This window comes from Microcaecilia unicolor, chromosome 6 (genome assembly GCF_901765095.1).
Source record: "Microcaecilia unicolor chromosome 6, aMicUni1.1, whole genome shotgun sequence".
NCBI classification, from domain to species: Eukaryota; Metazoa; Chordata; class Amphibia; order Gymnophiona; family Siphonopidae; genus Microcaecilia; species Microcaecilia unicolor.
In genome coordinates, this window is record NC_044036.1 from 159,002,915 (window position 1) to 159,030,605 (window position 27,691).

The following is a 27,691-nucleotide window of genomic DNA, read 5'->3' on the forward strand; positions in this document are numbered from 1 at the left end:
GTGTTCTCTTTCTTATCCATTGTATTTTTTTCACCCCTGTCCATTGAAGACATCACTATGTCATATTTGTCAGTCTGTTCAAGCTACTGACCTGACTTTCCAGCTCCTGTGTTTTTACTTTTGATTGTTTACAGAGATTCTGTACTGTGTCCAGTTCCTTGCAAAAAGTTCAAAATGAAGGCCACAGCATTTTTTGAAGTGTTGCAGACCAGGATCCACACTATTAAAGAGACCTCAGAAGCTGTAGGAATAGTATGTTGAAAGCTGTCAGGGATGAGCCAAAAGTAATCTTCCCTGTGAAAATTTCTGTTTTCTCTGCTAATATTTTCAGACAGTGCTGCATTGGAAAAGAATATTTTTCTCTGAAGGGCAGAGGGATGGAAGAAATGAGAAACTCCAGATACAAAAAATATAATTAAATAGATAGTCATGGCACCTCCTCTCTCAATCTTCTACCCTTAGAAAACAGGTATTTGGAGGCTACATCATTAAATTCTTATGGGTATAAAAAGAAAATCAAAACCTTGTTGCGAGATAAGTAATGTTCCAGTGTTCTGCCTGCTGTGGATAGCTAAGTAGTGAGGAATTCTGATAGAAGTACTTTAGTAAGCTATGGTAATATTTTAGCCATGGTAGAAATCAGCTGATGGTAAAAGCCAGGATGCTCATTATGTTCCTATGTACGTCTCAGCATTTACCACCAGCTGATTTTTACAGCGAGCTAAAAACGCTACTGTGGCTTAGTAAAAGACCCCCTCAGTGTCCACCGTGATGATAGTTCAGCTTGAGACACTTCCCTAGGTGGCAGGACTGGCAAATATGGCAATTACTTGGGCACTGCATATTTATACCTGATCCAAAGAAGGTGTAAGTTTGTGTGTGTATATGCGTATTTTATAAATTACGCATTCAAGGGGATCCACAAAGTGGAGGAACGTGAAGCACTACAGGCACAAAACCAGCAAAAGGAGTAGTGTAGGCAGCATGACACTTCCAAAGCATGGCATAATAGCAATAGGAGACTTTATTCTATAAAAGACTCAACATGGAACCGTGTTTCGGGCAAGGAGCCTGCCTCAGGAGTCTTTGTCAATAAATTCAACATAAATATACAATAAAATATACATAAACCAATGTAACAATCACAATCTTTAAAAAGACTTGGTTGCCAACGATGTGCAAATCTTCTTAAGAAGAGCGAATCGAGAAGCAGCAATCCTTGGCCGAAACAGGGTGCCGTGTCAAGTCTTTTATAGAATAAAGTCTCCTGTTGCTAATACACCGACCTCCTGTTTTGTTTTGGAAGTGTCGTGTTGGTTACACTACTTCATTTGCTGATAAATTGTGCATGCACATGGGAACTCTGCCCCAGTCCTGCCTAAACTCTATCCCTGGGAATGCCTATTCATAGTGTATAGATAAGTATGTACCATCTTGTCAGCTTGCATATTTGGCCACACAGTTTTTTTAAGAGACTTTCTCCAAGTACAGAACCTGCAGAAAAAGCTTTATAAAATTACCCCTTTATGTATTCCACAGTTCCCTGATCTTGAAATTCACCTACAGTAGGTGGGATATAATGTCTGGGCTAGAATATTGCCAATGCAAGGAAATAATATTTCAAGCCAAGTCCACCTTTGCAGTGCCTGCAAATTGGTGGCAAGTTAAACTGTTCGGGGTTGGAACTAGAGTGGAGTGTCTGACATGTTGCTCTAGTGCTGTAAGGCACCAACCACTGGTCTTTGGGAAGAGGAGCATCATTCTGCCTTGGACACTGCACACCTAGTTCTGGCGCTGAAACTACCAATATAATTGCCTTTTGAGGCATATGATTATGAAATCAGGATGTGCTAATCTTTGGAACTTCTGTTGCATGACAGCTGCCTGCAATACATTTCTCACCTGCCATCCAATGAATTTGGATTCCTTTTGCTTTCAGGCCCAGGCCATTCCTATAAGCCTATGAGGCAGCCCATTTGTTTGCCCATTAAGATGTGTTATTTTACTGTTAACCCCTGCTAGTAACCTAGAGTGTGGTAAAATCCTGTGTGGGACCACGAGGCCCTGACTACCCCTGCCCCGAGCAAGGCAAAACGGGGGCTGGAGGTCCGCCGGACCTCCGGTCCCCCCGACGATCCCACCCCCCAGGTTCAGGGAGGGTTGGAGATCCGGTGGGTCTCCAGCCCCCCACCCCCACTGAAAAATGGTCCCTGGTGGTCCAGTGGCCGCCGCCGCCCCCCCAGCGACAGGGGGGCTGGTCCACTGGACCGCCGGCCCCCCCCCAGCCTCCCTGTCGCTGGGGAGGGGTGGCGGTGGCCATGGCCACTGGACCACCGGACCACCAAGCAGGACCATTTTCGGGGGGGGGGGGGGTGGGGGGGGCTGGAGATCCTCCCTGAACCTGGGAGGGTGGGATCATCGGGAGGGACCGGAGGTCCGCCGGACCTCCAGTCCCCTGTCGCTGGGGGGGGGGGGGGGTGGTTTGCATCATTGGGGGGAATGGGGGCCTGCCAGCATGCAAATGCATGCTGGACGGGGCTCACCATTCCTCCCCAAAGATCTGCAAACCCTAACACCAGCTCGGAGCTGGCGTAGGGTTTGCTGTGGCCAGCGACCCAATATTTGGCGCGCTGGTTGCCGATTATTGGGGATGAATGTGTTAAGCGCTGATTAGCATGCATTAGCATACTAGCGCTAAGAGCCCTCGAGTGTGTTGTTTCACGCGCTCGAGGGCTCTGATCATGGGGCAGCAGCAAACGCCGGCGCTAGTATGGCATTAACAGCCTCTAATGCCGGCGTTTGCTTTTGATCTTGAGGGTATAGAAGAGCCTGTACATAATGTCAGTAGGGGTGTGCACAGGCCAAAACATTTTTGGTTCACTTTCTGTTTTTTTGACAATTTTTTCCACCAATTTTCTGATCTTTTTTAGGTTTGTTTTACACATTAGTTTTAATGGAATTTAAAAAAAATGCATTATAGCTTTTATTCACACTATTCAACCTAGTGCAAATGTGGGGTCCTTTTACTAAACTGCAATAAAAGGGGGTGCTCTGAGGCCCCCTTTTAAGACAGTGGGTAAAAGGCTGTTTTTTGTTTTAAAGAAATGGCCATGCAGCAAGTGAAGTACTTGCTATACGGCCATTTTGGAGGGAAGCACTTACTGCTACCCATTGAAGTGGTGGTAAGGGCTCCCATGCTAACCTGACAGTAACTGGGCAGCCCATGGCACTGCCCGGTTACTGGTCCAAGAAAACAAGAAGGTAGATGATCCGCAAAATCCAATGTGGAAGCAAACAAAAGAGCAGATCGCTAGGTGGTATTAATCAGACTTTATTGGAGAAATAATCGCCCAACACAGACTGTGTTTCGCCTACAAGGGCTGCATCAGAGGCTCTAATTTTCACTGCCCGGTTACTTCCAGATAAACATCGGTGCTACAAAAAAAAATTTATTTTGTAGCGCCGGAAATGGACTGTTGGGGGTGGGAGCTACCCGCTGGACTGCTGAGGTAGCCTGGCGGTACTTCCTGTTTAGTGAGTGGTAAGCCCACATTGTGCTTACCGCTGCTTGGTAAAAGGACCCCCCCCCCCCTTAATTTGTTGGTTAATGCGACAATCCAAAATCAGAAGATTTTCAGCTCTCTATCCCCTGTACTTGGAGTTAAAATATGGAACTCTCTACCTATTACCATCAGAACAGAAAACAGCTACCTTACCTTCAGGAAGAGGCTAAAAACCTTTCTCTTCCCAAAGACTGCTTCATAGCAATTCATTGACTTCTGTCTCTTAGTATCATCCGTTATCCTTTCCCATAATGTCTTTTGTCTCGTGCATTACACCAGTGGTCTCTAATTGTTCTCATACCTCACACTAACATTACCGACTTTTTTCTCACCTAGAATGTAAACTACACTGAACCCTGGAAAGTGGATATTAGCAGTATACAAGAATTGATTTGGTTTGATTTAAATAAATTTAGCAGCACTAACATTAAGGTGAACTAATGAACTGAGTGTGCATCTCTAGCTCAGTAGTGAAGCTTTCAGTATAATGGATGGTCTTATTCTCATCTGAGTGAGGCTTTTTGCAGTGTTATCTTTCTGCCATAGCATCATCTAATCAGTTCCATATTTGGCAGCTTGACCCCCTAGCAGTAGTTTTGTGAGGCTCCTGCTGGTGGGGTTCAGAGGTGCCATTTTGAACCAGGTACTTCATGGGATTTTTCATGTCCTCCCACTAGACACCAGAGAGACCCCCTGGTAAGACCCAAAAGGTTAAGGGATGGGGGTGTTTATTAGGGGAGGGTCTGCCTTCGTCAGGAGTGTTGTGGCGGTATATGAGTTTTGTTGCATGAGGTCTGGGGAAGGTGGGAGGGGATATGACAGGTGACAAGGGGGTTTTATCAACTTTTACACCTGCCTCTTTATTGAAACCTTAGATTGATATCGGATGCTGGCACACATTTGCAAAACCCTGTGTGGATATTTTAATATTTAGAAGAGGCTTCTCACTTCTAAATGCAGTAGGGGTAGCTAAGAGTTAGTACTGCGGCCTGAGAACCTGGGGAACTGGGTTCTATTCCCACTACAGCTCCTTGTGACGCTGGGCAAGTCACATAACTATTCACTGCCCCTGGTACGAAACAATAAGTACCTGTATATAATATGTAAACCACTTTGAGGGTAACCACAGAAAAGTAGTATATCAAATCCCATTCCCAAATTAGGGCTAAGTACACATCTGTGTTTGAAGCATACACAATCCATGCCCCCACTGCTACACCCCCTTTAAATCTGTGCATCATGGAGTGTATGCACATCCAATTAATAGCTTTCTAAAATTGCTGTGTGGACATGTAAATTGCACTATTTACATATCTAGATGCTTCTAAAATAAGGACCATAACGTAACAAACTATCTAAAAAAAAAAACTCAACAATTTTTTATGCTGATGCTTAAGAATCTATAGTAGAATTTGCTGACAAATGGAAATGGCGAGAACTGGAATTTTAGTCATGAATACCAAAGCAGATAGGCAAAGTTCTAAGAACAACAACTCAGCATGATGTATAAAAATGCGGATACTCAGGAGGAAGAGACATTAAAAGTCCAGGCCATGTAGGCGCCTACGCATGTACAACATGCGTCAAATTAGATATACCACCCAGCTACCGCGTGCCCTGGCGGTAATTCTATTTTGACGCACATCCAAAATGCGTGGCAGAAAATAATTTCTATTTTCTACCGCGTGGGCGCTAACTGGGCGGTAATCGGTAGTGTACGCGCGCTGATGATTACCGCCCGTTAATGTGTGAGACCTTACCGCTAAATCATGGGTGGGCAGAAAGGTCTCAGGCCAAAATGGATGCACTGCAAATTTTTTTTTGACAGACGTCCATATTTGGCCCCCCCCAAAAAAGGCCTTTTTTGCAGGCATGCTGAAAAATAGACCTGTGTGCGTCCAATACAAGCGCCTACACCAATGCAGGCCATTTTTCGACAGCACGCCTTAGGTAAAAGGGCCCCCCCAATGACAACAAAGGAGAAAAATTTTGGTACCTTTTCTAAACTCTTACCCTGAGCCTCAGAACAAATATTTAGGGGCCGATATTCAGACTGTGGGAGTTAACCCAGCTAACTCCAGTGGTCAACGCTAAACCCAGATATTCAGTGCCGGGCCGTTTCCAGTGACCGGCATTGACTATCCAGTTTATTTTTGGCTGGTTAGAAGATAACCAGCTTTGTTGACATTCAGACTTAGCCGGTTATCTTCTAACTGGCCAAAGATATCCCACATATTCACATGGCCAAATATAGCCACTAAAGTGGGGCTGAAAATTGACAGATAGCCAGTTCTGTTGGCTGATATAACCAGCTATTTGCTAGCCACTAACCAGTGATATTCAGCGGGAGAATATTGCCGGATAGCCGGTTATGGTACACAAGTGGGTTAAGGCTTTTCTGCCCAGATATCTACAGCCATTGGAGCCGACTCTGTGGGTGCTGTGGGTGCTTCAGCACCCCCAATATTGAGAAAATTCATTGTATGTGTTCAGGGAGGGGTTATTTCCATTGGGCTTAGCACCCCCAATAATTTTGAAAAGTTGACTCCTATGTCTACAGCATCAGGGCATTATAACACTACCACCCTTGTTCCAAAGAAAGGCTCAAAATCTTCATCAGTTGTTGATTAAAATGGCCTGAGTTGCTGTGTTTAAAATTTCAGTTTGTTGTTTTGTGTTCTTTGATCGTTTATTCATTGAACTAGTAAAAAAGGCCCATTTCTGACACAAATGAAATGGGCGCTAGCAAGGTTTTCCTCAGAGTGTGTATGTTTGAGAGAGTGTATGTGAGAGTGACTGTGTGTGAGAGAGAGAGTGAATGTGCGAGTGTGTGTGAGAGAGAGAGAGAGTGAGTCTGGGTGCGAGTGTGTCTGTGAGAGAGAGTGTGTGTGAGAGAATGAGAGTGTGTGCAAGTGCATATGTGAGACAGTGTGAGAGAGAGTGTGTTTCACACAGATACAGTGTGTGCGAGAGAGAGTGTATGTGAGACACAGACTCTCTGTAAGACTGAGTGTATGAGACCAAGAGAGTGTGTGAGTGACTGTGTGACACATAGAGAGTGAATGTGATACAGTGTGAGAGAGTGAGAGAGAGAAAGACATTGACTGTGAGAGAGAGTGTGTGTGTGTGAGAGAGAGAGTGTGTGTGTGACAGAGATACCACCCCCCCCTCTGGTGTCAGGCCCCCCCCCCCTCTCTCTCTGAGCGTTACTGTGCAGGACGCTGAGCTCTGGCTGTGCTTCAAGGAACTGACCAATCTTATTTAATAGAATGCACCTCTAACATTCTGAAGCCGAGAAACCTCGTGTGGTTGGTCACTTCTGCTTGTGACGAACCCGGAAGTACGTGATGTCAATTCAGGAGATAGATACAGAGAGTAGGAATGCCTCAGCCATGCATTCAGCTTCAGAATGTTGGAGGTGTGTTTTATTATATAGGATGTCTTTGACTGGCTTGAAACTACTATTGGTGGAACCCAGCTCGTGCATTGTCTTTTGTGTCTCTGTGTTTTCAACATTAAATTACACCTGTATTCCAATAGGATTATTTATACCATGATAAATAACATTTGTAATGCATCAACTTTTAATTTCAAATTTGATATGAAACTGCTAATCACATCTTAATTTTGTGTGGAAAAAATATATAAAGGCTAAGGGGCTAATTATTAAGGTGCAGTAAAACTGGGGCTTTTAATATACCTTAGGTTATCATGCCAGTGAGTAACACGTGGTAGCTCAGAACTGCAGGTTAGTCACTCCCATGGTTTATGAATAGCACTACTTACGTACAACCTCACAAGTATCGTTATTTAACCTTTCTAGGAGCATTGGGGCACATACTGCTAGGCATCTCTTAATGAGGCTTGCTAAAGAGGCAGGATCCCCCAAATTTGATCAACTCATGGTAGTCCTTCCATTCAGTCTCCCAGCCAGAAGCTTCCGCGCCCAAATTGAATCCCTCCCATCTGAAGTTCCCCTCCCTAATTTTTTGTTACATTTGTACCCCACGCTTTCCCACTCATGGCAGGCTCAATGCGACTTACATGGGGCAATGGAGGGTTAAGTGACTTGCCCAGAGACACAAGGAGCTGCCTGTGCCTGAAGTGGGAATTGAACTCAGTTCCTCAGATCCAAAGTCCACCACCCTAACCACTAGCCCACTCCTCCACCACCAAAAGGGCCTTCCACCCTTTGCATTTTGTGGTAAGCATTTTCTCACGTATTAAGACTACATTAGGGCATTTTGCTGTTTAATAATAGGGTTCCACCTTTGAATAACAAATATTTGTATTTGTTAGCCTGCTCAAATATCTGTCTTCACCATTTTGGGGGCCAAAAAGAAAGTTATTTAACTCCTGTCTTGAAAAATGTTGTCAGTTTTGGAAGCAGTCTTGGTCTTAAAAACTAAAGTAGGTTCTAATAATCTTATAAAGGTGATGTTGCAGGTTAATGGGGAGGGAAATAAGTAGTCAGGTTTTTTTTCCCTTTCATCTCCAGTAGTATGGAATTCTCGGGGAGAAAAAATAAATATGCTGCTAAAAACCACAAGGTGGCAGTACTGCAACAACAGTAAACTAGTAGACCAGTAGCAGACTGGAAATAAAACTGCACTTTTGAATTTTCTGTAAATAATATTGTTGCGGCTTACACTGTTTGTAGAAAATTTTAAACTATTATTAACAGAACACTTTTAATGCACAAAGACAAATTACTTAGTTACCCTGTTGCCAAAGATCTTAAAATGCAAGTCTGAGAGCAGGGAATTAAAACTGACTTGCTGAAGTTCTCAGAGTGAGTGATGAAGGTGAGGTCTAGTCTGTGCTGTAGCCTCTTGGTTTTAATGCCAGAGTAAACGTTTTGTTATAACTAGGGCTTTTGACTTTACATTTTAACTGGTATATACTGTTAAAACACCCCCTATGTTAAAAAAAACCCTATATCAAATAGGTGTTTGGATAAACATTGGACAAAATTGTAATTGCTCCAAGTACTCTCTCACCACTCAACTTGCCTGCTTTATTTATTTATTTGCTGCATTTGTACCCCACATTTTCCCACCTATTTGCAGGCTCAATGTGTCTTATATTATGTTGCAAAGGCATCACTTTTAACAGAGTAAAAGGTTCGGCATAATGTTACAGATTAATGTGTAAGAATTCAGGTAAGTAGGGACAGTAGAATGATAATACATAACATACAATTGAGAGCAGGTCAAGATATAATAAGATATATATGCTTTGGATCCTCAACTCTGTTTTGTGCCTTTTATGCAGGGTTGGTGCAAAAATATTAGGTACCCTAGACAAATATCCAGTCTTGCCATCTCCCCAATTAACTTTCAGGCACCTTGGCCCTATGCCCCCCCCCCCCTTGAGATTTTAATAAATTCTACCATCATGATCATCCCAACTCTACCACTGCCAGAATAATCCCGTAAAAGTGAGTAATTAGACATCACACTTTGAAATATTAATCTTTATTTTGTGCATATGTATATGCACTCATACATGAGGGCACTTTCCAGGATAAAAGTTCACACTGGTGGTTCTTCAAATTAGTGTGACTATCATAACCTGTTATATGCCACCCACACCCAAAGTTGGGCACAGGAATCTGTTATAAGTGCTATTTTATAAGAGTCATCCATATTTGGGGGTGGATCCCAGATGTATGTGGAAACTACTTAGTCAATTAGGTGCTAACAGTACTCCCTATCTCGTTGACTCATTTCGATACCTTAGCATTTTCTTTGATTCCAACTTTCATTTGACAGGCATGTCTCCTTTATGCTTTTAACGTGCCTTCCTTTCCCTCCATCGTCTTAGTGCGGTATTCAAATTCCTGAATTTTTCATCATTGCACTTCTTATTTATGCATTTGTGATCTCTCATCTGGATTATTGCAATGCTATCCTCTCTGGACGTGCTGCTTATCAGGTTCGCCAACCTCAAATTCTCCAGAATGCCGCTGCCTGTTTCTTGTGTAAGGCCCACGGTGCTGAGCCAGTCTCCCCACTTCTGTTCCATCTTCATTGGCTTTTTATAAAATTTCACATCTGGTTTAAAATTCTCTGCGTCACCCACAAGACCCTTCACATAGGTTCCCATTCTTACCTTGCCTGACTGATCATCCATTATGCCCCTTCTTGTTCTCTCATTCCTATTGTCTTACCCTTCCCTCTCCCAAGCTTGTGCATTATGAATCCACTCGCCACTCTGCGCATTTTTATTGTTGTGGTCAAGTTGTGAAATGACCTCCTTCCTTTTCTCAGATTAAATCATAACTGAAGACACATTATTTCACTTTAGCTTTTGGCTCCTCGTCCGAATTTCCTAATACTTGAGACTCGGTCCTCAGCAGATAGGATATGTGAATGTGTTTGCAAATGTAATTGCTGTTGTTTTTATTTGTGCAACTATTTTGGTTTGATTTCTGTCTCTGGTTGACTGACCTCTGTTTTATCTAACTCTGGCGTTCCTTTCTCTGAGATTCTGCTGCTGTGTAAATCTCTGTAACCTTCTATAAGCAATGGCAGTATATCAAGTATAAAAATAAACATAAAGGGTGCTTTGCGTGGAGCACCCTATATAGAATACTAGTTTAGTGTGAATCCTTCTTTCGCTTAACTTTGGACGCCATTTACTGAATTCAGACCTATGGGTGTGCAACCAAAATATTTTGTTTTGTTTCACCTCTTGTTGTTTTTAAAAAATTTTTTATTTTATTTTTTCAAAGTGCTATTTTATAAATCCAGCTGTCCCAACTTCTGTTGTCTTAGTGCCCTCCATAATTACTATGCTGCTCTCAACATCTTCTACAAGTCCCCTCTTTCCGCTCCATCCACCTATCTGTGGTCCGCTCTCGTATTATTAGTGTTATGGGCCCTCAACTATGGAATGCGATCCCCCTGTCAGTACAACTGGAGACTATATTATCCACCTTCAAATCCCAACTTAAGGCTCATCTGTTCACCTTAGCTTTCAACTCTTGTCCTGCTTTGCCACCGGTGGGTCCGGCCATGCCCACATAATAGCTCCCTTTTGACCCCGCAGCCACTATATGACTCTAGTGCGCTTCTCTATGTTCTTTCCTATCGTTTATTGTATTTCCTTTCCTTTTCAGAATAATAATTGTATTGTGAACCTCCATGATGGTATCGGTCCCTTTGGTATATCAAATCTTTGAATAAACTTGAAACTTGGAAACAGTTTCATTAATCAGTAGTGCATATTTGATCAAACTTATGCCTACTGAGCAATAATTTATACTTTGTTTATGACTAGACTTCATTATTGTAATATTACAAGGACTGCCGCAGTATCAATTGAGAAGACTACAACTTGTTCAACTACTTTATGGAGGTGCAAAGTTTGATAATGCATCTGAATTTTTGGTTAAGGAACACTGGCTTCCCATCTTATATCAAACTCTGTTTAAGACCTTAGCCCTTGTTTATCAAATACTTCAATCTGAGATGCCATCATTCCTTCTTGGCCTCCTGGTACCTTATGTTCCCTGAAGAGCCCTTTGTTCCCTACATCAACACCTACCTGTGATTCCCAGTCACAGATTTGCTCTCATCAAGCCAAGGCTACTTGTATCAGTGTCTCAGCCCAAACTCTGTGGAATACTCTACCATTGGATCTTTGAAAAGAAAATGAAGGTGGTGGTTGAGACTCGTTATTTTAAACAGGAGTATCCAAGTACAGCTAATACTGGTATATAAGAACTGAGTTCAGGCTTGTCCTGGTACAATTTCATCACTGATATTTTATGAGATTTTACCATTTCCTACCCTCCTCCTGTATTTTAGTTGGATTAATCTCTCCACCTTATCTCTGTACCCTTATACAGTTTATTTATTTATTTTTATTGCATTTGTATCCCACATTCCCCCACCTATTTGCAGGCTCAATGCGGCTTACATAGAGTGCAGTTTGTATCATAGTTTTCCTTGTGTCTCCTTTTCAATTTTCCTTCTTCCCCTCTTTGTCTACTTAGGATTGTACACTGCTTATATGTTTTTTAAACTATTTACTTTATAATAAAGGGACACTTTTACTGCACTTCGCTAAAAGATGGTCTGTGCGATGACTGGCGTGTAGGTCAGTGGTGTTCCTAGGTTGACTGCTGCCACCCGGGGTGGATTGCTGCTGCGCTCACCGATGCATCATACCTCCCAGGGAATCGCCCCCCCCCATGAATCATGACACTCCCCCACTGCAGTACCTCCCCCCAAGCGCATTACTCTTACCTCCTGGGGGTCCAGGGAGCAGTTGCGCATCTGTCAGCTCCGCTGGTTCCCTGTCCTGGAACAGGAAGTAACATCAGAGGGAGCAAAGAACCAGCGGAGCCGAGAGCTGCATGGCTGCTCCCTGCACCCCCTTGCAGCGTGCACCCAGGGCGGACCGCCCCCACTGCCCCACCCCTTGGTACGCCAGTGGTATGGGTTTCCCCACACATTGAGACTACTTTAAGGGCTCCTTTTACCAAGCAATGGTAAAAGGGGCCTGTGGTGGCATTGGTGTGCAGATTTGCCGTGCACCAAGGCCCTCTTTTATTGCCACCTGGAAAAAAGAAATTCCAGGTGGGGACGCAAATGGTTATACGATAAGTGAAACAGTTGCTGCATTCATTTCTTGGTGGAGGCCTTACCACATCCTATTTAGGAGACGGTAAGGGCTTTGGCAGTAGCCTGGTGGTAACCAGGCAGCATGCAGCACTGCCCAGTTACTGCTGGTCAAGCCCCTGGTACTAGAAAATACAAAAGTATTTTCTAGCACCCTAGTTGCCACGCACCACAAGCTGGAACTACTGCCAGGCTCTTGAGCAAGCCCGGTGGTATGCCCGATTTGGCACATGGCAGCGTGGCGGTACGCTTTCTGAAAGGGCTGCTCAGAGCTACGTGCAGTTATGCACATAAATCTAGGCATATTCTATAACTACGTGCATAGATTAATTGTTTTAGCAAGCTGTTAAGCATTGTTAAAGGCTCTTAACAAGCAATAACGAGCACTGCAAAAGTACATAAGTACATAAGTAATGCCATACTGGGAAAAGACCAAAGGTCCATCGAGCCCAGCATCCTGTCCCCGACAGCGGCCAATCAGGTCAAGGGCACCTGGCACACTACCCAAACGTACAAACATTTTATACAAATTATTCCCGAAAATTGTGGTTTTTTCCCAAGTCCATTTAGTAACGGTCTATGGACTTGTCCTTTAGGAAACCGTCCAACCCCTTTTTAAACTCTGCCAAGCTAACCGCCTTCACTACGTTCTCCGGCAATGAATTCCAGAGTTATGCGTTGGGTGAAGAAAGATTTCTCCTATTTGTTTTAAATTTACTATACTGTAGTTTAATCACATGCCTCCTAGTCCTAGTACTTTTGGAAAGCGTGAACAGGCGCTTCATATCCACCTGATTCACTCCATTCATTATTTTATATACCTCTATCATGTCTCCCCTCAGCCATCTCTTCTCCAAGCTGAAAAGCCCTAGCCTCCTTAGTCTTTCTTCATAATTGGCAAAAATTAGAATTTACGCACGTACATTGCTAAGCCTAAATTCTAACACACACAGGCAAAAAGGGGAATGCTTAGGGGTGTGGAAATGGGCATTTCATGGGTGTTCCAAAATCTACGCATGTCCATTTTGGGCCTTAGACTTTATCGCCACCCATTGACCTAGCAGTAAGGTCTCATGTGTTAACCAGGCGGTAATGGTCTACGCACGTACAATGCCAATTACAGCCTGGTTAACGCTGTGTGCCGGAAAATTTCCGTTGCACTTAGTGGACTTGCGTAAAAAATGAAATTACTGCCTGGGCCATGTGGTAGGTGGGCAGTAGTTCAAATTGACGCATGTAGGACACGCGGACGTGACTTAGTAAAAGGGCCCCTTAGTGAGTTAGTGCTTACCGCCGCTTAGTAAGAGGACTCCAAAGCGAATTATATGAAATGACGTAAGAGATGTTGTTTCAAACAAATGCACACCCTTAGTAAACACTGAAAAGCCCTAGTCACAACTAACTGGAGCTGCAATTCATGGCAGTCACAGAAAGGAATATAATAAGTTGAAATAAACGTCTATTTGATTTTTTTTCTTTTGGTTGTTGAGATAAAGAGGGATTTTTTAAAAAGAATTTTATAAAGATTTAATCTTAGATGTAAAAATGAAGGAAGAGACGAATTGACTCAGCCATATTTCTCCTGGTTCATAGTTCAAGGTTCTCAAAACTCAACCAGTACTCTAAATTTCAGTTTCAAATAGCCCACATAGTTGCATTGTATCATAATTTATAGTTAATTTTTTTTTACAAAAATAAGCTACTCAAGTAGCAGGTAAGATGAATATGAGCTTAAAGAATGAAGAATACCAGAGTGACTTGGGAGAAATCCATAGACTTTATTTAGAAATATGTAGGGACAAGCTTGTGGACGAATTAATGGATAAGTAGAACAACTCTGAAAAAGATATGATAAACACTGTATAGATTGAATAGAGACAATGTTTTGGATCAGAATATAAGGTTCGGATTCAGATGGCAGCACTGCAGATCTACAGTTGTAATATCTATAAACATGGTAGTTTGGCAAAACACAGTGAATGGCTGCCATAGTTGAGGTAGGAAGAGACCAGACATAGGTGAATTCTTCAGTAAATGGAGTGTCGAAAGATATAATAGCTGCTGGCAGCCTAATGGAGGTAGGAGCAGATTTATAACTGCAAAATAGATTAGGATAGTATTGATATAAGAAGTTAATCATTGTTGAAGGTGGGAAGAGGCAAAGATCAAATTAGACATGAGAGTCAGAATCTTTTTTTTTTTTAAACAAATGCTTCTTTTGCTCAAAGTTAAACTCTCTTTGCTCTGGATTTAGTTGTTTAGGCATGGAAAGTTGAGGAATAGTCACGAGTCTTTATGTAAAAAAAAAAAGAAGCGTAGGAATGAAGCCACAGCAAGAGACACTAGTTTAATTCTGAGAATGGTACAATGATGTGTATGGCTGATCAAACTGTGCTTTTTCTCAAGGAGAATAAGATAAGAGGTTGATTTCTTGTCAGCAGAGACAAAAAGAATACGTACAATCTTTTCTAATAAGCTGAACACATTTTTTACTTTTATCAAATGACTAATCTGTTCTGAACATCATTCAGTGGAAATAAAGGCTAGTAAGGATATTTGATTTTCTCTGACTAGAGTGGTAAAATAAAGACCATTTCTTTTATCTAGATGTACTATCAGATGATAGTTGCAGCTATTACCTATTTTCATGCACGCTAGCGTTTTTAGCGTTCGCTAACCGTGTAGATGCCCATAGGAATATTATTTATTTATTACATTTATACCCCACATTTTCCCACATGTTTGCAGGCTCAATGTGGCTTACAATAGACCGAAAAAGCTATCTCCAGTCCAGTAGTTATACAAATACAATAGATTGTGGTGGTCAGAGTGGATAGAAAGAACAGGGTATAAAGGGAAAAGGGTAAAAAGGTCCATTTATATAATAGTCCATTTATATGCTGTTTTGAAGGACTTTGGGTTTTATGTTGGAGCCTGGGGGTAGGCATTCCGGAATAGGCTGGTCTTGAGTAATTTCCTAAAGTTGAGATGGTTTTGAGTAGTTTTGACAGCTTTCGGCAGTGTATTCCATAATCGGGTGCTGATAAAGGAAAAGGACGAAGTGTAAGTGGATTTATATTTGAGGCCGTTATAGGTAGGATAATGGAGATTTAGGAATGTATGGGATGTGCTTGATGTATTCCTAGCTGGAAGATTGATTAGGGTGTTCATGTATCCTGAATTTTGTGGACTAGGGAGCAGAATTTGAAGTTAATTTGTTGCTTTATTGGGAGCCAGTGCAATTTCTCTCGAAGGGGCTCGGAACTTTCAAATTTGGATTTGCCAAAGATTAGTCTTGCTGCTGTGTTTTGGGCAGTCTGAAGTTTCTTTACAAGTTGTTCTTTGCATCCAGTGTATATTCCATTACAGTAGTCTATGAGCATCAATACAGTTAGCATGCGCTAAAATTGCTAGCGTCCCTTTGTAAACAGGGCCCTTAATTTCTTTCTATCCATTTTAGTTGTTAACATTTTAAAATTATTATTCCCCGATATTCAGATAGCAGCAGTCAGCATTTTTGAAGGCACTAACTGTTGCCAGCTGAATTTGTCTTAGATATTCAATGCTGGGTCTAATCTGAGAAGTGGCATGGAATATCCCAGAATAGATGGCTAGTGAAACTTACCAGGGGCACCATTTTTAGCGCGTTCTAAAAATTAGCATGCTAACCATAGGAATATTATGGGCGCCTGCACGGTTAGTGTGTGCTAATGCTTAGCATATGCTAAAATGTTAACGAGCCTCTAGCGTGGCTTAGTAACAAGGCCCCAGTTTACTTAAGTTATATTGGTTCCCTGTTGAAATTGGGATAAATTTCAAAGTTGTATGTGTTGTTTCCAAATGTTTAAATCAAATATCTCCAGTATATATATATATTATCCCACCTTCTACTAATGCACACTTCAAGTAGGAAGCTGCATCTTCATCTAAGCTTTTTAATGGAAGCTATCCCATGGGCGCTAACATTTCAAAATGACTGGGGGGGGGGGGGGGGGGGGGTGACAAATTCAATATAAATTACCCTTACCTGGATGTATTGAAGGAACTTGCTCAATACTGGGAGTTCTCAGCACCAACTGGAACTCACAGAGCTGGCTCCTACTGTATGAACTATCCTACCCTCTCCTTAAGACCCTTGTGTCCGTTCTTCCTCCTCCCCCCCCCCACCCCCCGTTTACTACTACTACTACTATTCCCTAAGTGCATCACTTTGCATTTCTTCGCATTGAATTTTAATTGCCAAACCTTAGACCATTCTTCTAGCTTCCGTAGGTCCTTTTTCATGTTTTCCACTCCCTCCGGGGTGTCCACTCTGTTACACATCTTAGTATGATCCGCAAATAGGCAAACTTTACTCTCTAACCCTTCGGCAATGTCACTCACAAATATATTGAACAGAATCGGCCTCAGCACCAATCCTTGAGGCACTCCACTACTCACCTTTCCCTCCTCCGAGCGAATTCCATTCACCACCACCCTCTGGCGTCTGTCCGTCAACCAGTTCCTAATCCAGTTCACTACTTCGGGTCCTATCTTCAGCCCATCCAGTTTATTTAAGAGCCTCCTGTGGGGAACCTTGTCAAAAGCTTTGCTGAAATCTAAGTAGATTACGCCCGTAGACTCAGGACGCCAAATGTGAAATTTAGATGTTTATTTAAGGTGACTCGACACGGTACCATGTTTCAGCACACAACGTGCCTGCGTCAGGGGTCTTGATGCGTATACTTGATAATAACATTTGTCCTTGGCAATACGTCTTATAAAATGAACTTCAGTGGCATTTTACATGCTATTCATACTTTGGTCTTTTTAAAGACCAAGTTATGTTCGTTTTACGAGACGTATTGCCACAGACAAATGTGATTGTCAAGTATACGCATCATGACTCCTGAGGCAGGCACGTGTGGAGTCCTCTTAAATAAACACCTATAATTTCACATTGGAATCCTGAGTCTGTTTCGAAGAGCCTGATCCAGTTCACCCTCCTTGTTTTTTTTTTTGACTTTGTCTATCCCGTGGGACTTTTGTGTTCACTTTTTGTGGTCTGTTTTGCGTTATAATTGCAACATTAATGGATGAACCCAAAAAAAGGAAAAACAATTCTCTGTAAACAAACTTAGAGCAATGGGCTAATTATAAATAAAAAATAAACAAATCAAAAATAAGGAGGAAAAAGCTGCAAGAAGCTCCCAGCCAAAAGCCATTGGATGGCAATTAATGTAAAAAAAAAAAAAAAGAAAAAAGAAAATTGAGATTTTTATAGCTATGCTAAAATGGCCTTAGAATGTGGGAAAGACCCATATAATTGTGCTCTATGGCCCCTTTTTACCAAAGCTTACTAAAAAGAACTCTTAGATAGAGGTTTCCTTCTTTCCAGATCGTGTTCCAGATCCTATGTAACTGGCACTCTGTACATTTTGCGATATACTATGTACTGCAGTCTTTTTATGGATTACTTTGCTCAGTGTTTAGTTTTTTTAATTCTCCTTTTTACATGTGTAGTATATATCCTATAATTTTCTTATCATCTGCCTTTTACCTGACTTAGAAAAAGGAAGAATATCAAATGTAAAAAAATAAAAAAAAATTTGCCTGTGCTGCTGAATTGTATGTAGTTTTATGATCAAGTATTTCGTAAAATCTTGAAAATGGAAATGTTTTCAGTTTAATTACGTAATTATATTGCTATTGCTTTCAACAACCCAAGTGATTACAGTATAGGAAGACTATACTTTTCCTGTAAAGTAATTTTCAAAATAACCAACCAGAAATGCCAAAACACTGGCATTTAGCACTATTATGTATTGCTGTATCCAGAGTTGTCCAACCTCTGTCCTTGAGGGCCGCAATCCAGTCAGGTTTTCAGGATTTCCCCAATGAATATGCATGAGGTCTGTTTGCATGCACTTCCTCCATTATATGCAAACAGATCTCATGCATATTCATTGGGGAAATCCTGAAAACACAACCTGGTGATGACCGAGGTTGGATACCCCTTCTGTATACAGTCTAGAGAAAAGAAAAAGTAATAGTCTTGAAATGAAATATTTTCCTTTGGCAGAATATCAGGTACTCCGACACTGCAGGGAAATGTTATCAACAAGGGCTACCATTAAGATGGGTTATTTTACTGCTAAATTGGGTTATTAATACCTAGGTCTCATTTCATAAAATGGGACCTGTGCTAAAATAGCGCGAGTCAGTTGTAAAATAGCATGTCTCAACAGTAGCCAACATTGATAATTTCCCTCCTGCATCTCTTCCCACTGGTTGCTATACGATAATTTCTTGCTTAGAAACATTTTTTCTTGGCTGGAGATGGAGGTGGTCAGAATATTTGCATGGATGTTAGAAAATATTCTGCAAATGTAGTATCTTCTTTTAAGGGCATGTGACACGTATCACTCTTTCATTGTACTGGATTCTATACAGTTTTTGACTATCTGAATAAAGAAATTTTGCAGTCTCAAAAAACCTTGTGTGTGGTAGCATCGTTGGCCAAATCTTATGTTGGACCAATAGAAATAATTGTAGCTGGTAAAGAATCCATTTTTCTCGAAGGCCAAACATGGCTGCTAAAAAAGGTGCATTAAGGGTCAATGGTCATAGGGTCTGAGTGCTTAGCTTTGGAAATTGGTCACCTAAGTTAGGGGTCCTTTTACTAAGCTGTGGTAAAAGGACCCCTGCGGTGGTGTCCGCACGAGGGATTGCCTTGCACTGATGCCATCTTTTACCACATTGGGTAAAAGGCCTTTTTAAAAAAAAAAAAGGGAAATGGCCGTGCGGCTATTTCCCAGGGAGCCCTTACTTCCACCTATTTATGAGGTGGTAAGGGCTCCCACACTAACCTGGCAGTAACCCCCCCAAAAAATTCTGATGTACAGGAAATGGCATGCAGTGGGAGCAGGCAGTACTGCCGGGCTCCTTCGGTAGCCCAGTGATAGCAAGCCCGTGGTAGGCTCAGGGCCGCCGAGAGGGGGGCAAAATTCCCTGGGCCCGGGCCTCCAAAGGGGGCCCGGCGCCAGGGTCAGGCCGCCGGCGTTGCAGTCCCCGGTCTCACCTGCCTGCCTGCCTGCCTCCATGGCTCCGGGCCTCCTACATTCAAAGCAGCAGTCGCAGATCGCGTCTCTTCTGGCCTTCCCTCCCTGTGTCCCGCCCTCGCGGAAACTGGAAGTTACATCAGATGAGGGCGGGACACAGGGAGGGAAGGCCAGAAGAGACACGATCTGCGACTGCTGCTTTGAATGAAGGGGGGCCCGGAGCCGTGGAGACAGGCAGGTGAGACCGCAGACTACTACTACTACTTAACATTTCTAAAGCGCTACTAGTTTACGCAGCGCTGTACAGTTTAACATAGAAGGACGGTCCCTGCTCAAGGAGCTTACAATCTAAAGGACAAATGTACAGATAGACAAATAGGGGTAGTCAAATTGGGGCAGTCTAGATTTCCTGAATAGGTATAAAGGTTAGGTGCTGAAAGCAACATTGAAGAGGTGGGCTTTGAGTAAAGACTGCAGCTGCGGGGGGAGCGACGTGGGACGGGAGCGGTTGGGGGTGGAGGTGGGGCGGCCTTGCCCTGGGCCCGGCGTAGTCTCTCGGCAGCCTTGGGTAGGCTTGCTGTGCTTTAATAAAAGGTTCCCTAAACCTCTTTAAAATTGACAAGGGCTGAGCACCAAAATCTAGGAGCCTAATTTTAGTAGGCATTGCGGACCCCTTTTACGAAGTTGTGGCAAAAGGGGGCCAGCGCTGGCGTTGGAGCATGTTTTAGATGTGCACCGAAACCCCCTTTTACTGCAGCAGGTAAAAGGCAGGTCTTTGTTTTTTAAGGAAATGGCCATGCGACAAGTGAAGTACTTGCTGTGCGGCCATTTTTTTTTGGGGGGGGGGAGCACTTACCGCCACCCATTGAAGTGGTGGTATGCGATCCTGCAGTAACACGGCGGTAACCAGGTAGCGCGCAGATATGATGCACGCTGGGGGTGGAAACTAGTGCTGGGCTGCTGCGGTAGCCTTACGGTACTCTTTTAGCAAGCGGTAAACCCACTTTTTAAAAGAACCCATGAAATTCTAGATTCCCAAAACCTGGGTAATAAGGATAGAATTAGGGTGGTGAACATCTTGGGCACTTAACCCTGATTTTCCTGACTTGTGCTTCTAAATCTAAGCAGAGAAATTGCAGAGCTTAACCTAGGATAAATTTTAGGCTATAAAATTTAGGACTAAGAATTTTATGAATATGTACCCATTACAGCTTTGAATATTTTGGAGAAGTTGAACTTCTTTAAGATGTGAATGAAAGTAGAGAATATTTAAAGGAGACTGTTGAAAAGATCACTTCTACCTTCTTGAAATCCTCTCGCTTAGAGTAGATTGCACTAAATACTTCTTTCTAATGAAAGCAGTGTTTAAATGGAATGTATTTTGTCCTTAATTTGGGGATTAGCGTGAGGCGGGAGAGATCTGTTCCTCCACGAAGGCTCCTGCTGGATCAATTATTAAGTTTATGGTCTGGGAGAGGCATTCCTGACATGTCTTAGCTGGGCCCCCAGCACTGGACACTGAATAAAGGAGGACAGAATTTTGGTTATCATCTTCTAGCAGTAAAAGTATAATGCTGTAGTTTAGAGCTCTGTAGCCTTGAGGAAAGCTAACGTTTGAGCTTCAAAAGTTGAAAAGCTGACTCAGTAAACAATGCCATGTATTTTTGAGATGTTAAAATGCCTTAAGAAATCCTGCTGAAAACTTTCTTCTGTAATGGTAACTTTAAAACATGTCTTCAAGGGTAATTTATCTTGCACATTTTCTGTGATGCTGTTATTTTCGTGCAAATTCCAAAGTGTAGTATCTTGACGTTAAGGTAGATAATGAAAGTAATTTTCTTTTGAGAACTTGGTTGCTGTAGAATTATAAAGTCTGTCTGCAGGTAAGATTTAATTTAATCCCCTGAGTACTTAAGAAGCATTTCTGAGATGGTCGCCAAAAGAGTGACAAGATTTAGCACTTCCAATTTATTGACGAAACGTGTGATCGAAAAAGAATTCTATTTCAAAAAAGGTTTAATGATTTTATATGGAAAAGATAGTGACTTCAAATGGTAAAAAAAACCAATGCAATAATTAAAGTAAGAAAGGATTAGATGGAAAATTGTATTGTTGCATCAAGAATTGCAGTTGAGCAATATCATTGTGGCAAACCCAGCTGGGGATTACCTGTTGACAAAGCTTGACTGGAAAGCATGTTAGATCTTGTAAGCTAAGCAAGAGCTAAAAGCCAAATGATCAGCTTTCTTTGGGGTGGTTTCTGTCATGACGTGGAAAATATAATGCTTTCAGTAATGGGACAGAAAGCTTCTAATCCTTGCTTTATCAATGCAGATCCACCAAATTCTTAATTGTGAAGAAAACTGAATTCACATAGAACAGGTGTGTCATGTCACATAGAAAGTGTATGTCTTATGTGAACCATCACTTTAAGTTGAAGTTTCTTCTACATCATTGCTGTTCAGAAATTTGTAATATAAATTAAAATTGGGGAAGTAATCCTATCATATGGTAAATGGTGGTAACATTAAAAATACATATCTATGTTTTGGAGCCAAGTTACGTCATGTCTTATAACCAAGTCCTGTGAAATGTTGACGAGGAGCAGTCTTTAATGATATGTTCCATTTGTTATTTCCATAATCACAGGTAGGACTCAAACAATAAGCTTATTTTCCTCATCTAATTCATATTTAGTTTAAGGTAACAGTTAAGGAAATAGTCCTGTAGGATCAGTGATGAGGTCTTTATTTGGGGCATGGTTCTACTGAGATCTCCATTTGTTGTGCTTTTAAATAAAACATGGCGTGGAAGTGCACAGTCTAGTATTTCCAGAGGAGGAACATGTCAAGCGAATTTGATCAGATTCTTTGATAGGGTAACCAAAGAATTAGATCAGGGGCAATTGCTGCATGTGGTGTAAATGGACTTCAGGAAAATTTTTGACACAGTACTGCACAAGAAAATTAGAAATAAACTGAGAGTCTTAGAATGTGGGACTCAAGGTAGTGTGGAGTAAACTAGAAATTTGTTGAACAATAAACAGCAGAGGTGGAGCTTGTCCTGGCAGCTTAAATCACTTTGAATATTGACCCCATAATAACTAACCAACAGTTGTGCAAAAGTTGTGACTTGATTACTAATAGTCATTTGACCGAAATCTGCTATTAAACAGGCCAGCCGTGTTTTTTTATGTCAGACAAATTTTGGCACAAGTCAGAGCCTTGATGATAATCCTAGCTGCAGTCCCTTGATATGATATCACTGATGTTTAACAATATGAATGAGGAAAAGAAGATGGACTGAATCGCTTTTTGTCAGATTTTAATGTTCCTATACGGATGTAAAAGTTACCAATACTGAACTTCATAAATGTTCACTTGGCTTTTATAGTATTTTCTCTGTCTGCAGTGCAGAGAGGGTAAAGGATAAATCCAAGTTTGTACTAATAATGGTGTTCAAAAGTTGTCCAGCTGTTATTCCTGGGGGAATTCGGTTCAGTGCAGATTTATGTAGAATTCCCTTCCTGTGCAGATTTCTGCATATGCCATACAGGATTAAGGACAGATTTTGAATATCATTTTATAGGTTGCATGTGTATTTATTGCTCAGTTTATTTGAGATTACTCCATTTATTAAGGTATTGTACAGAATTCAGTGCCAGATACAGAAATTAAAACCGTAACGGCTGCAGGCAAAGAAAGGGAATGGCAGTGCCTCTTCAAGCTCTGTGCGTTCTAATTCAAAGTAAAGCAGAGGGGCAGAATTGGCTGCATAGGATGGAAAACAAGGAAGCCAAAGTAGCAGCTTCAGCCATGCAGTCAGTGGAAATGAGCGTGGCAAGGTCGGGGAGTACCTGTGTTTGTAGTCTGCCCATTTTTCTACTAAACTGTTCCCAGGGCAGGGCCAGCTCAAATAATTATGACACCCTGAGGCAACTTGCTTTAGCATCCCCTTCCTAGCATTGGCAGCACTCTATTCTACCCTCATTGGTCCCTGTGGTTTGGTATGTCTGTCTCCTTCACTTCTGTTCTCCACCCCCCCATGGGTCTTGTATCTCTCCCTCCCTCCCTTCCTCGGTCCAGCACCTCTCCCCCTCTCTTACCCTCCCCCCCCAAACCTGGTCTCACTTCTCTGCACTCCCTCCATATGGGTCTTACATCATTCCCCCCTATAGTCCTGTAAATGTTACTTGGGTTACTGGCAGCAGTAGAATGAACACAGGCTGCTTTGGGGCCAGAACCGAGACTTCCTTCTGTTGAATCCCACTCGCAGGAAGTTACATCAGAGGAAGTGGGTTGCAGCAGAGGGAAGTCCCGGGGCTGGCCAAAAGCAGCCTGTCTTTATGTTGCTGCTGCTGCCACCAACCCACGCAAAGTTTACTGAACAGAAGGACGGGGGAGGGGAGGAGATGAGAGGGAGGGAGTATGGAAGAGGAAGAGAGAGACTGTTCCAGGGATGAGGTAAAATAATCAGATTTCACATAGTCAACATTGATGACTTCCCCCCTCAGATGGGTTATTTTATCACTAGTCTTGCTAGTTTAGCAAAGTTTCCCATTTTATGCAATGAGACCCAGTGCTAAAATAGCATGACTTGTGATAACCCTTCTTAACAGTAGCCCAGGTTGATAACGCCCCCCCCCCCCTTAGTCTTACCCTCAGTTTCTGAGTTACCAGTTTACAATCAACCTTTGCCTCTATTCCAGCTGTTTAATCTCCTGAAGAGCTTCCATCAAATGCCCTCTGAAAATCCAGATCCTACGATCAGCTCACCTTATCCACACCTTTACATTTTTTTTTATATGTTTTCAAGGCATTCCTTTGTTAAATAAATGCTGGCTTTTCTTCATTAAACTATGTTTATCCATATGATCTTCTTCAACCATTTTAACATGCAGTTCTTAAAATAAATGCTGATAAGACTGATTCCTCCTCCCTGCTCAAAGTGGGCAGAATTTTGAGAGAGGAACTGGGGGGGGGGGGGGGGGGGGATTTCTTAGGGTTTAGACATTAGGGACAAGATGGGAAAGAGTGTTTGTGACATTGATGGCCGATTTGCCAATTGACCAATTTTTATATGTTTATTTTTTTTTACATTTTGGTTCTTGGGAGGGAGGGTAATTTGGACGTGTATAGGGACTCATGGACAGTTAAAAAAAGGTTTTGGATCTTTGGAAGGAGGGAGAGAGATTGTAGCAGGAGAGCATATTTTACAAACATTTTGGCTGTTAGGAGGGAGCATCTAGATTCAGCCAGGCTGAAAATTAGTCCTAACCACCTAATTTTACTTTCCTGCCCTATCCCTGCCCCTACACCCTCCAGAGTATGAGCAGATAAAATTAACCACTGATTTAGCTACTGTTTTAAATGACATCCTGGTACTCAAATGCTCTTATAGAACTGGCACCCAGCACATGGCATCTGCTTACCTAAATGGATCCACCAGTGCATAGAATTATCTCCTAAATGCATTCTGTTTAGTCTGGTAAGGGTTCAAAGCCTCTGATATAGCCAATGGAGTGCTTATTTAACCAACTAGATTCCTCATAAAACTGACGCAATATTGTTTTTATGTGACATGCAGAGAAACAGTCTAGTATATGTAGAAGGGTATTTTCGATATGACGTCCAAGTCTGATTTAGATTTTGCTGAAAATGTCCAAATATCAAGTGGCAAACATAGCGATTATCGAACCAAAAAACGTCTATTTTTTTTGTTTCAAAAATCATTGTTTTCTAGATGCTTTTGTGCTCAGTGCGTCTATCTTTTGGTACTACTTTTGAAAAAAAAAGTCTAGGGAAAAATGCACAAAAATAAGCCATTGGGACGTATGGGGAGCCAGCATTCGTAGTAGACTGGTCACACAGACATCCCAGCAGAGCAGTGGGGCAGCCTAGGAAGCACTGCAGTGAACACAGAAAAGTTCCCAGGTGCACATCTCACCGTTGCTCCCTTATATTGTAAAGTGAGTCCTGCAAACCTCATCAAAAAACTATTGTACCCCAAACTACACCACTGCAATAGCCCTTAAGCCTGCAGGTGTCTCCTATATGTAAGCACAGTAGGTATTTTATGGGCTTTGGAGGACTCACACTTTTCACCACAAGTGTACCAGTGAAAGTTGGATATGGGCCTGGGTTCCCTTCTCTACAGTCCACTGCACCGACCACTTGGCTATTCCAGGGACCTGTTTGCTGCTCTAAGAAGAATGGCTATTATCCACCGGATTCTATATAGTGTGACTGAAATTGTGTGCACAAATACAGGCATATTCTGTATTTGCACGCACATTTTGATTAGTTAAGCTAGTCATTGCTGTTAATTGCTATGTAACAGGCAATTATTGACACTAATTGACATTAATTAGAATTTACACCCTCAACTTGCTAGGCATATTCTATAAAGTGGTGTGTGTAAATTCAATTACCACACACAGATCAAAAACACTGCTTGCTAATATTGATATCCTCAAAAAACCAAACTAGCAGTTACGTAGTGTCTATATTGAATAGGGGGAAAAGTCTCAACTGCTGCGGCAACACATCTCAATCATTGATTGCACGCAGAAAAAAGTCATCATAGACTGAAAAACTGCTGCTGCAAGATATCTGTTAATTGCCAGCATCACTAGCAATTAACAGATATCTTGCGGTATGGTTCCCTGAAGAAGAACAGCGAAACGGGACCGTTGGAATCAACACGCAAGCTGGAGTTCACCATAGAAAGATAAGTTTACTTGTTTACTCAACCCTTTGACTCTATAAAAGATTTCTATATATGAGGATGTGTTGCATAAACAGATAAGAAAGAACTTAAATAATAAAGAAGATACTAATCTACGGGGGGTTTTCAGTCTATGAATACTTTTTTCTGCGTGCAATCAATGATTGAGATGTGTTGCCGCAGTAGTTGAGACTTTTCCCCCTATTCAATATAGACACTACGTAACTGCTAGTTTGGTTTTTTTGTGTGTAAATTCAATGCGCGCAGCCAAAAAAGAGGGCATGGAATGGGCGGATTGTGAGCATTACAAAAAATTATACATGTGGTTATAGAATACCTCTGCACCATGCCTAACCTAGGCGTAAGTATTTACATCAGGTTTTACTTGGCATAAATTCCCGCAACTAGGTTTAGGCGTGCATAAGGGCTCTAGGCATATTCCATAAACCTCACCTCAAGTTTTTTTGGTGGCAAATCTATCCCTATATGTGCAGCTGTGACAGAGCCTGGTATGTACTGTCAGTTGTTCAAAGGCGAGGTGCAATAATACGCTGTAGTACCTCGTTTCCAAATAGTGTAACTTGCTTTTATTTGTAGGCTGAGTAGAGAGATGTGGTATCATCTTATTTTCTTTTCTCTGTTTTATTTTATTTTATCTCTATTTATTTGTAGATTGAAAATCTTCAGGAGCAACTTAGAGACAAGGACAAACAACTCAGTAATCTGAAAGACAGAGTGAAATCATTACAGACTGATTCCAGCAACACAGATACTGCATTAGCTACGTTAGAAGAGGCGCTTTCTGAAAAGGTAATGCCTTCTATTTAAGGCTGCCATAGTTCTGTTACTTCTGCGCTTTTCCTTTCATTGAATGGGTATTATCTGTGCATGGAGAGGGCAATTTCCAAAAGATACTTACCCAGGTAAATTCTCAGGTAAAAGGGGCTTTTTGAAAATTGTCCACCATCCGTGTGGCTCAAAGCATACATATTGTACCATGGCAAACATACATTTACCCACATTTGGGGTACTTTTATAAGCAACTTGAGTTTATAGCACAGTTTTTTAAAAATTTCAGGTGGGTATTTATAAGGTTCCCCAGGGCATGTACTCAGAAAACGTGGAGGGGCATAATCGAACGGGGTGCCCAAGGTTTCCTGAGGGCGTCTTCGCAGGACGTCCCCGCGAAGGGGCGGGGAAACAAGATGGGCGTCCATCTTTCGTTTTGATAATACAGTTGGGGACGCCCAAATCTCAACATTTAGGTCGACCTTAGAGATGGTCGTCCTTAGAGATAGTCGTCCCCGGTTTTCGGCGATAATGGAAACCGACGACGCCCATCTCAGAAATGACCAAATCCAAGCCCTTTGGTCGTGGGAGGAGCCAGCATTCGTAGTGCACTGGTCCCCCTCACATGCCAGGACACCAATCGGTCACCCTAGGGGGCACTGCAGTGGACTTCAGAAATTGCTCCCATGTGCATAGCTCCCTTACCTTGTGTATTGAGCCCCCCAAAACCCACTACCCACAACTGTACAATACTACCATAGCCCTAAGGGGTGAATGGGGGCACCAAATGTGGGTACAGTGGGTTTCTGGTGGGTTTTGGAGGGCTGACATTTACCACCACAAGTGTAACAGGTAGGGGGGGATGGGCCTGGGTCCGCCTGCCTGAAGTGCACTGCACCCACTAAAACTGCTCCAGAGACCTGCATACTGCTGTCAGGGAGCT

At 42.2% G+C, this 27,691-nt stretch overlaps 1 protein-coding gene across 1 annotated transcript in view; it reads left to right on the top strand.

Moving 5' to 3' along the window:
* Window positions 1-27,691, top strand: part of ERC2 (ELKS/RAB6-interacting/CAST family member 2) — a 692,745-nt gene that overhangs the window by 302,180 nt on the left and 362,874 nt on the right. Inside the window, 1 exon segment of the mRNA XM_030206769.1 lies at window positions 26,632-26,769. Within this exon segment, the coding sequence (XP_030062629.1) occupies window positions 26,632-26,769 (138 nt within the window).